The 14,971-nt window shown below is 41.9% G+C and overlaps 1 protein-coding gene across 4 annotated transcripts in view; it reads right to left on the reverse strand.

The window, feature by feature from the left end:
- The window catches only part of DOCK4 (dedicator of cytokinesis 4), a 381,443-nt gene that overhangs the window by 122,964 nt on the left and 243,508 nt on the right, over positions 1–14,971 (reverse strand). For all 4 annotated transcript variants that reach the window (XR_012648259.1, XM_075014636.1, XM_075014626.1 and 1 more), the window contains 3 exons: positions 12,778–12,859; positions 11,373–11,543; positions 8,437–8,629 (listed from right to left, as the gene is read on the reverse strand). Coding sequence is in view for 3 of the 4 variants with exons in the window: in XM_075014636.1 (XP_074870737.1) it covers positions 8,437–8,629; positions 11,373–11,543; positions 12,778–12,859 (446 nt within the window). In the remaining variant the exon portion in view is untranslated. The remainder of the gene's footprint in view (positions 1–8,436; positions 8,630–11,372; positions 11,544–12,777; positions 12,860–14,971) is intronic.

Below are 14,971 nucleotides of genomic sequence, written 5' to 3' on the forward strand. Positions count from 1 at the left end.
TGCTTTTTCACCTAGCTAAATCTCATTTTCTGCCCACAGTCCTTTCATTATGATTTTTCTTTTCTGACTTCTCCGAATTTATCATCATCTGTGAATTCCACTAATGTGCTGTTTACTTCCTCTTCTGATCATTAATGAAGATGTTAAATGAGAAAAGTCCTAACACTGATTCCTGTCGTGCCAGATACTAGACACCACCTCCCTTCCTGACAGATGGAACTTGTTATTATCCTTTAAGTTATTCTACACACACACAAGATATATTTATATATATTATACACAGATATAACTGACACTTTGTTTTAAATCTACTCAAATTAATATTTCTATTAAGATGTTTAAAAAGCGTAATTAAAAATTAAATCTAGCGCTGTCCATTAATTTATTAAGTTTGTCATTATTTCACTACAGGAAGCAAATTTGTCTAGTGAGAAAGGTCTTTTATTTTTTTTCCAGATAAGCTCATGCTGCCAATGTTTACAATGCTGTCAACCTCAGAATGATCAATGATTTTTTTCCCTTACTATTTCGTCCACTTTTCAAAAGCATATAGACATTTGAATGACGGATAGTAGTCTCTGTCAGGATTAAGTTTCTTTTCTACACTGAAAAATATCACTGGTCTGCTTTTCTTCCAGCCTTCCCTTGTTGTCATTGTGTCAGAAAATTTACATGGGTAACCTGCAAATGAACTAAGACAAATGCCATAGGACCTTTGGATCTGAAAACCCATTTTCCAAGTATTCCTTGCTTGCTCTAACTATTTTACAGGGTCTCCTGTCGTTGCAAATTATTCATGTCTTTTTCAATGTTTTTCTTATGGAAGCAAAATTTAGTACCTCAGACATCTTTAATTTGATTACCTATCAATTTATTACGAGACTTCTTAACAAGATTACAAAAGTGCCTTGGCAATCTTAAATGTCATAAATTACCAAGATCTTTGTGTTGAACCTGAAATGTCAGAGGACAGCACCAAAAGCACAAAGCCATTTAATAGTGACTTGCAAATGTATTGATGCAGGGAAGGAGGGAATTGTGCCACCTACTGAATTACCCAAATCATTTCTGGTACCACGTAATAGCCACGTTCCTTGAAAACCTCTAACAGGAAAACTGATCCTTCACATCTTGCCTTAGGATACGAGATCGAATGGAATCACTGAACAAGGTGAGATAACACCGAGTCACACACTAAAACTTTTTTGTGAATGAATGAACAGCAATGTGTATGTTTTGCCCATAGGTTTTACTTTTTTCTCAACTGTCAGGTACAATGTCAGCAACTATAGATTTCAAAATTATTGAATTCAGGGATAGCACAGTATTTAGAAGCCTACAGTCACGCTGTCCTAATTCCCTCCACTTCCACCAAAAAGCTAAACTGGCTGTTTAAATTCTAATACTCACTTTTAAAAATATACCAAAATTGGAAAAAATAATTCTTTTATGACACCAGCATTTCCAAACCCATTGTTAAAACACACTCAGGGCATCTCTGTGCCTTTTCTCTGCACTACTCCTGAGGAAAATCTGTGTCACTGGGCACACATACAATTCATGTTCCCTGAAATTTTATTTTTTCCTTTATGTAGCAAACCCTTGATTTAGTGGACCCTGATATAACAGACTTAGGAAATAACAGACTCTGTCTGCCAGTCCCACCCTGCCCCCTCCAAATAACTGCCAGAGACTCACCAGAGCCAGGGCTGGAGGAGCTGCTGGAATGGCTGGGGGCTGCCGGGGCTGTAGGGGCCATCAGGGCCAGAGAATCCAGGGAGAAGTGGGGCATGGGGGCTGTGGTGGGGCACAGGAGCTCTCCTCCCCCATCCCCATGTGTGTGGAGCATGTTGGTGCCCAGCTGCTGCTGCCTGCAGTGGTGCTGAGCAGCAGCTATCATGTGAGACGCTGCTGCCCACTGGGAGGCTGGGGGCAGCCATGCTCTACCCTCATGAGAGTGGCTTGAAGCCAGGGGCTGGAGGAACCACAGCGCTGAGAGATAAGGAGGTGGAAGGAGCCAGGCCGGCATCCAGCTCCTCTCCTGGTAACTGGGAGAGGGAGATGGAGGTGCGAGGGGAAGAATGGGGCAGGAGGGAGGATGGGGGCGGGGGGCAAAGGACAGGAGTGAGTGATGGTATGGGAAGGTCAGTGCTTCATCACACACTATAACCATTCGGATATAACGGACTTTCGGCATTAAGGGACCCCCCCCCCTCCCATCAGTCCATTAAATCAAGGGTTTACTGTATATTCTGCTGGGAGGTGCTACAGATGCATCTTTTGCCCACCAGGGGCTGCTGTGGCACCAGAAAAGAGGGCATGTGACTCTGGGCTGTGCAGCCAGCCATTGAGAGGGAGGAGTTACAGCTGGGGTGAGAAATACTTTTGATGGGCACGGGGAGCTACAAAAATTTGGAAAGCAGTTTAGGGCTGCACTCTTGTGATACTATGGAAGAGGTGCAAGGTCTGGGACGGAGGCTGGCTGCAGAAGGGAGCTTGGGGTAGTGGAGTGGAATGCTGGAGAGAGCTTGGAGTCTGGGAGGGAGTCTGGGTGAAGGAGGGGTTGTGACCTGGGGCAGAGGATTGGGGTAAAGGCAGGGATGCAGGGCCCAGGAGGCAGTGTAGGTGCAGGAGAGTACTCTGACCCTGAAGAGAAGTGTAGGAGGGGGTGCAAGTTCTGGGAGAGGGCTGTTACCTCGGGCAGGAGTGCAGGAGAGGGTTCAGGAGTATGGGCTGTGACCTAGGGCAGGGGGTTGGGGTGCAGGAGGGAGTGGGGTTTCTGGTGCAGGCTCTGGGTGGGAGGTGCTTGCCTTAGGCAGATGCCAGTCAGTAGCCCAGTAAGAGGCTTAGCCAGGCTCCTTACCTGCTGCACCCCTGCACCCTGCTCAAAGCAGCTAGCAGTGGGGGCCACGGGCCTGTCTGTTCACACCTGGTAAGAAGAGCTCCTTTGTGCTGTGTCTGTGCTGCAAGCACAGCCTAGGCAGCTCCCATTGGACCATTTCTGACCAATGGGAGCTACAAAATTGTGCTGGGGGGGGGGCCCTCACACAAGCATGTGGAGCACAGACACACACGGCCCCCTGCAGCTTGCCACTGAACGTGATGAGTGGAGGTGTGGCAGTCAGTCAGTCTGCCTGAAGCTCCCACTAGGCTATGAGATGGTGGTGGACCACAGCCAGCAGTTTGGCTGGCAGGCCATAATTTGCATGCCCTTGAGTTATGGACTGCTTTCTTCACGGTGCCCAGCCCATAAGGCCGAGGGGGAAGACATTGGATAAAGGGGGGCAATGAAGAGAGCAGGGCATGTAGGGCTGCTGGGGTCACATAGATTGTGATTCAAAAGGGCTAGTGGGAGGCACTAATTGAGGTGGTGACATAGGCTCTAGTGGAGGAGGTGACAGCACTGAGCCAGTGGCCGAATGAGAGACAAGACTGCAGGGACACATGAAAGTGAGGGTAAGGGGTGGCAGAGTGAGGTATAGGGACACTGGGTGACCTAAGAAAGGGAAATGCTGGGACACATGGAGACACAGAGAGGTGGATGGAGGGACCATGGAGATGAGAGGAAGGAGGATGCAGGAACAGATGGAGCTCCCAGACTCTAATAGAAGGATAACACCATGTTGTGCTCCACTTCAGTCCCACAGCACAGAACAGCACAATGATGCAGGGAAAGATTTGCAAAATCCTCAAGCATAGTTAGGCTTTTAATTCCCATTCACTTTCCATTGGGAATGTAAAGCCTAACGAGCCTGCAGAAACCTCTGCAGTAGTGCCCTAATCTCTGTTAGCAATAGCATGGGATTTAGACTCAGAGACCAAATACCCCCGGAATCAATCCAAAAGCATCTGATTTTTCTGTACATAGTAGCAGATTAGCTACTTACGTTGGTTTCAATAAAATCTCACTTGGTGTCAAGTGATACCTCCACAGCAGTGGAACTCATTGTGATCAAACCATCAGCTACTGAAGCAGTGCTGTGAGTTGTTCATGTCCTTGCATAAAAAAATCTCAAATTTTGGAGCTACACAAATCTAGTTAGCAGCTAATCATATGTTTAACATAAGCATAATGGATATGAAAGAAATTATTACCAAAATCAGTCATAAGAACAGCTAATATAAATTATAACAGAAGCACATATAAATGATCTGGAAAACAGATGAAAACAGTGTGCTGGCAAAATTTGCAGAAACGTAACCATTTTGAGCAATTAAGTGCAAAGCAGACTGCAGAGAGTTACAAAGGGGTCTGACAACTGGGTGGTTGGGCACAAAATGGCAAATGAAATGCAATGGGGCTGCCAACGACCAGACTCTCGGAGCTGGCCACTTTCACACTATATCAGAGAGGTAGCAGTGTTAGCCTGTATCTTCGAGAACAGCAAGAAGTCCTGTGGCACCTTATAGGCCAACAGATATTTTGGAGCATAAGCTTTCGTGGGCAAAGACCCATTTTGTCACATGCACCTTTGCCCACGAAAGCTTATGCTCCAAAATATCTGTTAGTCTATAAGGTGCCACAGGACTTCTTGTTGTTTTCATACTATAGTTTCTTCTTGTACATTGGGAACAGGGAAACAATTGCATTCTAGTCTCACAAAGTATTGCTTCCCGTGTCAAGTCAGCCCTTCCTGCAAATCTTTTTGATGCATCTATTACATAGCTACCCTGACACAACACATGTAGGTAGTTAACTACAGTTTCATGATGCTGTGACTCCATTGCTTTAGATGGAGACAACAGCATAAAACTAGAGGTGTACAGCAATGGACAATCACATGTCATCAGTCTGCAATGCTTACAGAGACAAAACTCTTCTGTGGATGTGTGAGAATTATACTGTAACACATTTCAATTACGATTAAAAAAACCAGTTACTTGTTCTTGTAACATACTTTTTGAGATATGTTGCTCAGGTCCATTCCACTTCTTACACAGAAGATCTACCTGAGGCTGACTCCCTTGTCCCTAAGCTGATTGCAGTTTAAACTGCTTATGCTCTGGGGCCAATGCATAAAGAACCATGATTTTAAGTGCTGGAGGTGAGTCTTTCAGCCCATGTAACTTGATATTCATCATTCATTCATAAACCAGGCCTGGACATCAAAGACAGATTGGAGGTAACCCTCTTCAACAGTTCTTAGGGCACCGTAGCAAAATCATGAGGAACAGCGGCCTCCTTGATAGCTTTATCCAGCAATTACAAAAAAGAAGCTGGTACTATGGAGGCTACAGTTCTGACTGGCGATCTAGTAGTTTTACCCCCTTCAACCACATGGACGTGGATGGGGAGGATGGCCTCCTCTCATGCTTCACGCACCGGTGGGGGCCGGGATGTCAAGGCCATTGGCTTATCTGAAACACTTATCAGAGGGGTAACAGTGTCAGTCTGTATCCACAAAACCAAGAAGTCCTGTGGCACCTTACAGACTAACAAATATTTTGGAGCATAAGTTTTCGTGGGCAAGACCCGCTTCATCAGCTGCATGTGACAAAGTGAGTCTTTGCCCACGAAAGCTTATGCTCCAAAAAATCTGTTAGTCTATAAGGTGCCACAGGATTTCTCATCGTTTTTGATGAAACACTTGACACTGAGTGGGCAGGTTGGGAGAGCAGTTTGGTGCTGACAACATAGATGGCACAGAGACCTGGCAGGCTGTCATGGCGAGATTGAGTCCTGCTCTATACCAGACCTAATATATCAGACCAGGATCTACTGGAGTAGTGGTTTTGCACGTGGTGGTGTCCTTGGTCGTATCTGAAGGAGTAGTGTCTCCTTGGTGACATACGGCATTTCGTGAATCTGCTATGGAAACCCAACGATCGCGCCGTGCACTGCAAAAGCTATTGCAGGCCAGCTGCCAGGGAGACCTCCTGGTACTGGTGATGTCCCTCTCCTTGGAATGTTCCCAGGAATTGTAACATTGGTCTAGTGGTACAATGGGTTGGTCCTGACCCTCCTAATCAGAAGTATACCTGACAGCCTGCACCAGGTGAATGGCAAAATCTGTCTGGAGTCCCTTTGGTGACTGGACAGGGCTCTGCTGTGACTGCTCTTCCCTAAGTCCAAAGTGTGTCGGCTTCTGGTGGGTGACCAGTGCCACGGGGGTGAGGAAGGATGAAAGTGTCCTAAGGCAGGTTTACCACTAGGTCTGGTCACTGCTGCAGCCAGTGTGGAGGGCACCAAGAATGATGGGCTACATTGCACAGCCTAAAGAGTTTCAGGCACTGAGGGCTTCTGAAGCTGACAGATGCCTTCCTCTGTGTCCAGGATTCCAGGCAAGGAATGGGATGGGCTGCACTGCTCAGCATGAGCAGGGGGCCTGACTCCCCATATGGGGAGATGAGCTGCCCAACATGGATCTTGGCTCAGCCCCAGCCCTGTCCTTCCCCTTACAGAGAGTGCGAGATTGAACCCTGCAAGTCTAAATAACCTTCTTGGCTGGAAGCATGGATGACAACTGGTGCTGACTCATTCACAGCACCAGAACTACACAGAGACACTGCGGTGCTGGCTGCCAAATCAGACTGCTGAGGTGGCTTGGTGCCAAATCTAGGGCTGGAGTAAGTGATGACACCATCAGAAGCACTCTATGTCTGATTTTCTATGTCTAGAAAATGAGGTAAGCAGTGAGGTGGCAAAGTTTGCAGATGACACCAAGTTGTTCAGGACAGTCAAAACCAAAAGGGATTGTGAAGAACTACAAAAAGATCTCAGCAAACTGAGTGATAGGGCAGCAAAATGGCAAATGAAATTTAATGTGGGTAAGTGTAAGGTAATGCACATTGGAAAAATAACCCAAATTACACGTACAACATGATGGGGTCAAATTTAGTTACGACAGATCAGGAAAGGGATCTTGGAGTTATAGTGGATAGTTCTCTGAAGACATCCACGCAGTGTGCAGCAGCAGTTAGTAAAGCAAACAGGATGTTAGGAATTATTAAAAAAGGGATAGATAATCAGACAAAAGATATCATACTTCCCCTATATAAAACTATGGTACGCCCATATCTTGAGTACTGCGTGCAGATGTGGTCTCCTCACCTCAAAAGAGATATATTGGCATTAGAAAAGGTTCAGAAAAGGGAGACTAAGATGATTAGGGGTTTGGAACGGGTCCCATATGGGGAGAGGCTAGAGAAACTGGGACTTTTCAGTCTGGAAAAGAGGTGATTGAGGGGCGATATGATAGAGGTATATAAAATCATGAATGGTGTGGAGAAAGCGAATATAGAAAAATTATTTACCTTTTCCCATAATACAAGAACTAGGGGACACCAAATGAAATTGATGGGTAGTAGGTTCAAAACTAATAAAAGGAAATTTTTCTTCACACAGCACACAGTCAACCTGTGGAACTCCTTGCCGGAGGAGGCTGTGAAGGCCAGGACTCTATTAGGGTTTAAAAAAGAGCTCGATAAATTTTTGCAGGTTAGCTCCATAAATGGCTATTAGCCAGGGGTAAAGTATGGTGCCCTAGCCTTCAGTACAAGGGCAGGAGATGGATGGCAGGAGATAAATCACTTGATCATTGCCTTTTGTTCTTCTTCTCTGAGGCACTTGGCATTGGCCACTGTCGCCAGACGGGATACTGGGCTGGATGGACCTTTGGTCTGACCCAGTATGGCCATTCTTATGTTCTTATGTAATTTCTCACTCTTTCTTAGGCCTCAGCTTGAAGAACTTATCAATGTGACATTTGTTGCTTATGTGCCTTTCACTCAGGTGGCTAAGACAGCTACTATGCAGGTCGCTGAGGGGCATGGGATGGTTATAGCGATTGCTGGGTTTAAATCCTGGGGAAGTCCCAGGCAGGACTAACACTCTAAGTACCACTAAGGGACTAACTTTAGAACTATTTACAAAGTTTCTCTGAACAAAGCCTAAGCAATGCCAGAGCAACGAACATTCTGTGCACCACCACTAGTGGCAAGAAGGAACTGAGGGTGGAGGGAGTACATGGCACCCATTGTACTACACCATGAGGGCACCACACCAGGAGTCACCAGAGCTGCTCCCCTATGGAAACTACTGAGGGAATAACTTTCAGCACTGGATTATGTGGCAAACACCCCCTCCCCCAATGTGGAATGGATATAAGCAAACATTCGAAGAACCTGGTTTGTAACTTTCACAAAAAGACATTAGCAGAGTGGTATGGTTTTTGAGCTAAACATGTAACAAAAATTTCACATGCCCATACCTGGGTAGCACTACCCATTCGCAGTCTCAGGCTTTATAACTGTAATCATAACATGTAAAACAGAAAGCTTTTAAGTGTAAATGACTTTGCAAAACAATGTTTTAGGAATTATAACTCTCAAGAAACAGGACTATGAAACTGGGCTTTTCCCCTGGGTCTACTGAGCTGTGCATGATGTCATTAAAGATTTTCTAACTGCAGGCAGCTCAAGAGGCTATCACCTCACCTGGATTAGCGTACAGTTGACTTTCCACTGTTTTACCAATGCAGTGCAGTTTAACTGCTTGAAGGGATTCATCCACATGCATGATAGTCGGCAAGCTGCCTAGAGTATCATGAACCAAGTTTGCCACTTCTCGCACATCAAAGAGCTTCAGCAGCTCAGAGTACACAGCTGGGAAGGAGCTGAGAAACACTGCCTAAAGAAGAAGGTTAAAAATATAATTAAATATTATACCATGCCATGAGGGCACCACTCCATGCTAGGCTAGAGCCACACTACAGTGGAAGATCAACCCACTCAAGGTTGATCTTCTGGGGTTTCATTTCATACATGTGTGTAATGGCTCTCCCAGGGGCCAACATCAACCCCTGTACTCCTTGCAAGAGGTGAGGAATAAGGAAGGTTGAAGGGAAAAATACTCCCAGCAATCTTCTCCCATTTGGACAGACATGGAGTTGACTGTGGATAAACTGATTTTAGCTACACAACTGATGTAGCTAAAATTGTGTATCAGCAGTCAACTTCTATGTCTAGTGTAGACATAGACCTAGTAATAATGTACAGTGAAACACTCTTGGCATTTTTAGTATTTACAGAATGATCAAGAGCATCATCCATTTTTAGCAGTCAGGTAAATCCATTTTCATGTTTCAATTTCAAGTTATAAAATGTGATACAACATTCAGATCAATTAGATTTTCAGAAGTAAGATCGTCATGTAACTCACACATAAAGATATATATTTATCATTCTTTTAGAGCATGATTCAGCAGATTATTTTAGGTTCTTTTGTTTTTCCTCTCTCATGAATGTCCCAACTTTTATTAAATAAAATACCTGGCCCTTGACTATAGACAATGTATTACTTCTCACAAGCCATAAATGAGAAAAGATGATCTGCTCACAAGGACAACAGAAACTGGCAGACACCACAGATATGTGACTCTGAGGCTCCTGTATGTAAGGAATATACATCTCTCTCATTTTTTCAAGTATTTAAAAAGAGTTTGTTTTGCATGGAAACAGCACTGGACCTATCAAGTAACTTTAGACATCTAAAAATAGAGCTAGTAATTCACTGGAGAAAAAAATGGGTTTGGAAGACAAACAAGAAATAACAGGGAAAGAAAGAAAAAAAGTTGTTATGTAAAGCTAGTGAGAAATTATAATGTGTTTTCTCCTGCTCTTCTGACTCAAGCTCATTGAAATAAAATCACTCATTTTCTTCTAATATTGCCACCACAGTGGAAAACAAACTTGGCCAAAGGGTTAAAACATCACTTGGGATGTGCAAGAATCCCAGAGGTGCTCATTTGCACAATTCTGCCCCACATAACCCAAATAAATAGCTCATATGAGCTCTGATGGAAGAATTTAGCCTAATCATCTTTCTGCTCTTTTCCTACTGATTCTGTCTTTTTCTGAAATATAGTTTTCTTTACAACTTAAAGGAATGAACTATCATGGGAAATAGACTCAGAGAGGTAGCCATGTTAGTCTGCAGCTTCACAAATAACTGGGGTGACCACATTTCCCTATGTGAAATACGAGACACCTGGTAAAATTGCTTGAAGTTAAATGAGGTCAATGGGAATCCATCAGAGCTATGCAGTACAAAAATTTAAACCATATACTGCATTTCTGTAACAAAAATAGGTAAAAATTAAAAATATATATACTTCCAATTAAATGGTTATTGCTCTACATAAGTACCTACCTTGTCCTCATCTTGCTGTCTCTTTAAAATTCAGGTCCCTGCTTTGCAACATATAGGAAAATTAACCTGTCTTTTAAAAATATTTGGGACCGTCTCCAGGGAGCTAAAAAAGGGACAGTCCCTGCTAAAATGGGCAGATGGTCCCCCTACAAACAACAAGCAGTCCTGTAGCACCTTAAAGACGAACAAATTTATTTATTAGCTAATGAGCTTTCTTACCCACAAAAGGTCATTATCTAAGAAATAAATTTTTTATCATGGGAATCTGACCTGGAAAGGGCTGGGGATGCATTCAATTATTTCTTTTAAGGTTCCCAGGGACCAGTGTTTCCTCCCAAAGGGAGAGCTCTCTGTTCATAATATCAAATTTTGGATTTATAGAATTGTTCCCTATGTTTGTTGACCACTGTCTTTTGCACTGGTCAATTTTTAACATGACCCCCAGTATGACTTAAGAAATTGATCACAGCATATTGTGCACATTAAAAAGATTATTATATTAAATTTTTAAAAATGAGAAATGTTGAGGGGGGTGGTTTCAAGAGGTCAGGTTCTAAGGTGCTTACACAGCCGCACAATGCTGCAGTATTGAATGCCCAAAATTATGTGGAGACACCATTCAATTTCAGTTTTGCTGTTATGATTTCTTTTCACCACCAAAGCAAGTATTAACAGAATAAAATCTCTTTTCAATTCAAAACAAACATGCTGGCAACCCTAATACTGCTATTCAGACATTGGGGGTTTAGAAAAACACTCCGCTGTAAGCCAGAACTGGTGCAAGCTTAAATTGTCAAAACAAAAAGCAGTCAAGTAGCACTTTAAAGACTAGCAAAATAGTTTATTAGGTGAGCTTTCGTGGGACAGACCCACTTCTTCAGACCATAGCCAGACCAGAACAGACTCAATATTTAAGGCACAGAGAACCAAAAACAGTAAGTGCCTTAAATATTGAGTCTGTTCTGGTCTGGCTATGGTCTGAAGAAGTGGGTCTGTCCCACGAAAGCTCACCTAATAAACTATTTTGCTAGTCTTTAAAGTGCTACTTGACTGCTTTTTGTTTCGATAGTGTATAGACTAGCACGGCTTCCTCTCTGTTACTACTAAGCTTAAATTGGAACTATCAATGTACTACAAACATCGATTTGACCATCTGGATAATCCACCCATGTCTATTTTCCCACTGATTTTTGATCATCATATCAATCAACTTGATACTTACTTGTGACTGAGATAAAGCACTGGCCCCTTTGCTCTCTTGAGAAAGGAAAAATCGTATTGACATAAGGAGTTCCTGAATACAGCAGCGGAATTCCTCCTCATTTTGTCCACCAGTGGCAAGTGAGAACAGCCTCCGAGATTGAACTATATATTTAAAGATATATTCTAGTGCCTACAAATGGCAAAAGACAAAGACCCTGCATAATACGTAAATAATTCTTGCTTAAAATTAATAAATATGAAACAGCAAAATTTTGTAATCCAAACATATAGCACTTGTCAGTACACCGAACATGCCACTTAATTCTGAAGTGTTTTTAATTTTATTAGTAGTGATGTACTGCAATCTTTTAATAAGATGTTTCAATTTTATTTACTCATTTTCCTTTAATGATATATACCAGGGAGCATTAGTTCATCAAAGCATGCAAGACTGGGAAATTCAGTTACTTAGTTTCCCACTTAAACAAAAATAATTTCTTCCTAATGATAACTAGAGAATGAGGCAACATCAGTGACAAAACCAGCTGACCTGAAGTTGCAAATGGCTAGAGTATATATTAAGTAGATTGATGATATAACAAAATATTCAGTTTCAAGTAAGAGGTGAGACCTTATACAAACAGCTTCAAGTGAGGAGGGAAATGAATGAAAAAGGTGAAGAAATTGCAGCAGCGAGGGTGACTGATGGTTGGTTGATTTGAGTAAAACAAAGCCAAACCTCCCAGTTTCAACACACACCACTTGGGACACAAAAATTGTCCCATTAATATGCTACATCTGATCACTGTAGACTTGCTATTTTATCACCGACAGTTTACTATTTACGTAATCTCCATAAGGTTTCAGAAAGGCAGCCACCACACACGTTACAATCAACAAGTAAATCCTCACTTCCTGAGTTTCAGAGGGGTGGAAAAACTGACTGATTATACTAAATAGGTATGCAAGTGCATTGAACAGGAATTGTAATCCTACTGCTCAAAACTACAATGCATGTGAATGCAAGTGGTATAAATCAGTACAGGTTGAACCTCTCTAATCCAAAACTCTCTCGTCTGGCAATATCGTAATCAGTCAGGATTTTAGTTAGTTGGACAACCACTTTTCACGGGTGTGGCCAAGTTTCATGTGGTCTCATACAGTTTGCTTACAGCCACCAGTCCTGGCTTTTAGTGTTCTGTGCTGTTATTCAGCTGTAATTTACCCCTAAATGTTTTCTAAGAGCTCAGTAAGCAGTGGAAGTGTTGACAATGTGCTGGAAAACACTGACCTCCTATTTTCTGGCAAATTCTCTCATCCGGCACCGGTCAGGTCCCGAGAGTGATGGATGAGAGAGGTTCAACTCGTATTGCTATATAAATGCACTGCTCAGTTACGTTATTGTCTATGATGGTTTCTATTACCTTTAGCACTTCATGGATATGTTCTTGTATCTCCATGTCAGTTACTCGATCAACATACCACTTAAGTACTTTTATTAGATCTCTAGAACATAAAAAAGAAATGATTATATTTCAGAAGCATAGAAATCATTATTTAACTACTTTCTTAATATGGACTATAGTAATTTAGGATTTGATATGTGAACAAGTAGCTTTAATAAAATAAAATAAACACAAAAATGCTTCTGTAACACAAGGTGTCTTGTTCCAGCAACTATGTTTACTCAGCTTGTGGAGACAACCTATTGTTCATAATTACAGGGATAAGCTTTTACTTAACTGTAGATTTGCTGCAAAACCATCTGATTGCTAAAGAACAATTTGACTGTAGTATTATGTATAAACAAATGACTTTTGGTAAAGATGAAAATATTCATTTAATGCATAAGAGCAAATCATTTTAGTTTATAATAGTGTCTGGGTCTCCCTGTAGTCATGTGACTTCAGACTATGATCTCATTAGATCACTAAAATGAAGCAGGATTAGACCTGAGCAGTACATAGGCTCGGTCTACAGTTCTAAAATTAAAGTGCAGCCACTTTTAAAGTGTAAGCTTATCCAAGGCAGGAGCACTGGGAGAGAGAGCTTTCCCAGTCCTCTGTAAACTGCCTCCACAAGGGGAATAACTTGAAGTGCTGAGAACCTGTTTACACTGATGCTTTTCAGCACTGTAACTTGCTGTACTTGGGGGAACAGGTGGCAGTTCACATCCCTAAACCAGAAAGCTGCTGCACAATAAACCTTAGCCTAAGTTAGCAAATGAACAACAACTAAGCAGAGTATGGAAATACGTGATGTTCATGAGTCAGTATGCAGTACTGTATACTCAGAGGCAGTAGAACACTATGACTGAGGCGGGTACTACACTGCTGGAAGCAGTCTCTCTTAGATTAGATGCAAAAGAAATGTCTTCCTAACCATTCACAGTCATTAATAATCCCATGATATATTTCAGTGTCCTAGGACTATGATCCATCACATTCTGGCCCAGCATTCCAGCTTGGATACTTGCATTCTGATACTCTTCACCAGGATGTAGTACAAGGCCCTGATTCTGCAAGACTTGTGCATGTCCTTAAATTTAAGTACTGTAGGTTGTTCCATTTAAGTCAATAGGACTTTTCAGGGCATAAATGCAAACGTGTATAAGTCTTTGCAGGATTAGCACCATTATCTTCACTTCCTGATCTAAATAGTTATGTACCCATATAACATTCTTCATGTGGCTGTGGGTCATTATGAAGTGAGTAATGAATATCAGAAATTACAGTCCAAAACACTCAGACACCAAATGTCTCATTTCAGACGGATCTGAACAAAAGAACACCACTGGTAAGATCAGCACTGGTAATGTTTCAGGAAGAAGTGGCTTTTAAGCTGATCTGATTTAGGGGAGTAGAAAGGTGGGAAATACATAGAATGTTTTGTAAAACTTTTACCAACATTTTGAAATTTCAAATTACAATTGGCTCTAGTTTCAAGGTCTACCTTGCTATAGGGGCTGTGTCTACACTTGCATTCATCTTTTGAGAGAGGTATGCAAATGAGAAATTGAAAATGCAAATGATGTACAAATTTACATACCTGACACCTCCTTTGCATATTCTTATTTCAAAATAGCTTCTTTCGAAAGAAAAAAAAAACAGTGTAGACATTGCTCTTTCAAAAGTAAACCCCATCTTCCAAAGAAACCTTCTTTCCATAAAAAAAGATTCTTTGGAAGATGGGGTTTACTTTCAAAAGAGCAGCATCTACACTGGTTTTCTTCTTTTGAAAGAAGCTATTTTGAAATAAGAATATGCAAATGAGGTATCAGGTATGCAAATTTGTACCTCATCTGCACTTTCAATTTACCTCATTTGCATACCTCTTTCAAAAGAGGAATGCAAGTGTAGAGACAGCCTGGATGGTGGCAAGTTACCAAAAGACAAATACAGTTTACTTAATTACTTGTACTTCATTTTCAAAGCAAAGATCAATATCTGGTTTTCACCCATTATGCTCAAATTCAAGATAGAAGACTATTAAAAATCTAGTTCTTAATCCAATATTAGAACTGAAGGGAGTTTGGTCTGGTCATTTAAAATTATATTGGCTGTTATTGGACTTCATTTTAGAGATTACAATATAAAAAAATTAAATTCAATCCTTATA

This window comes from Carettochelys insculpta, chromosome 1 (assembly GCF_033958435.1).
Source record: "Carettochelys insculpta isolate YL-2023 chromosome 1, ASM3395843v1, whole genome shotgun sequence".
NCBI classification, from domain to species: Eukaryota; Metazoa; Chordata; order Testudines; family Carettochelyidae; genus Carettochelys; species Carettochelys insculpta.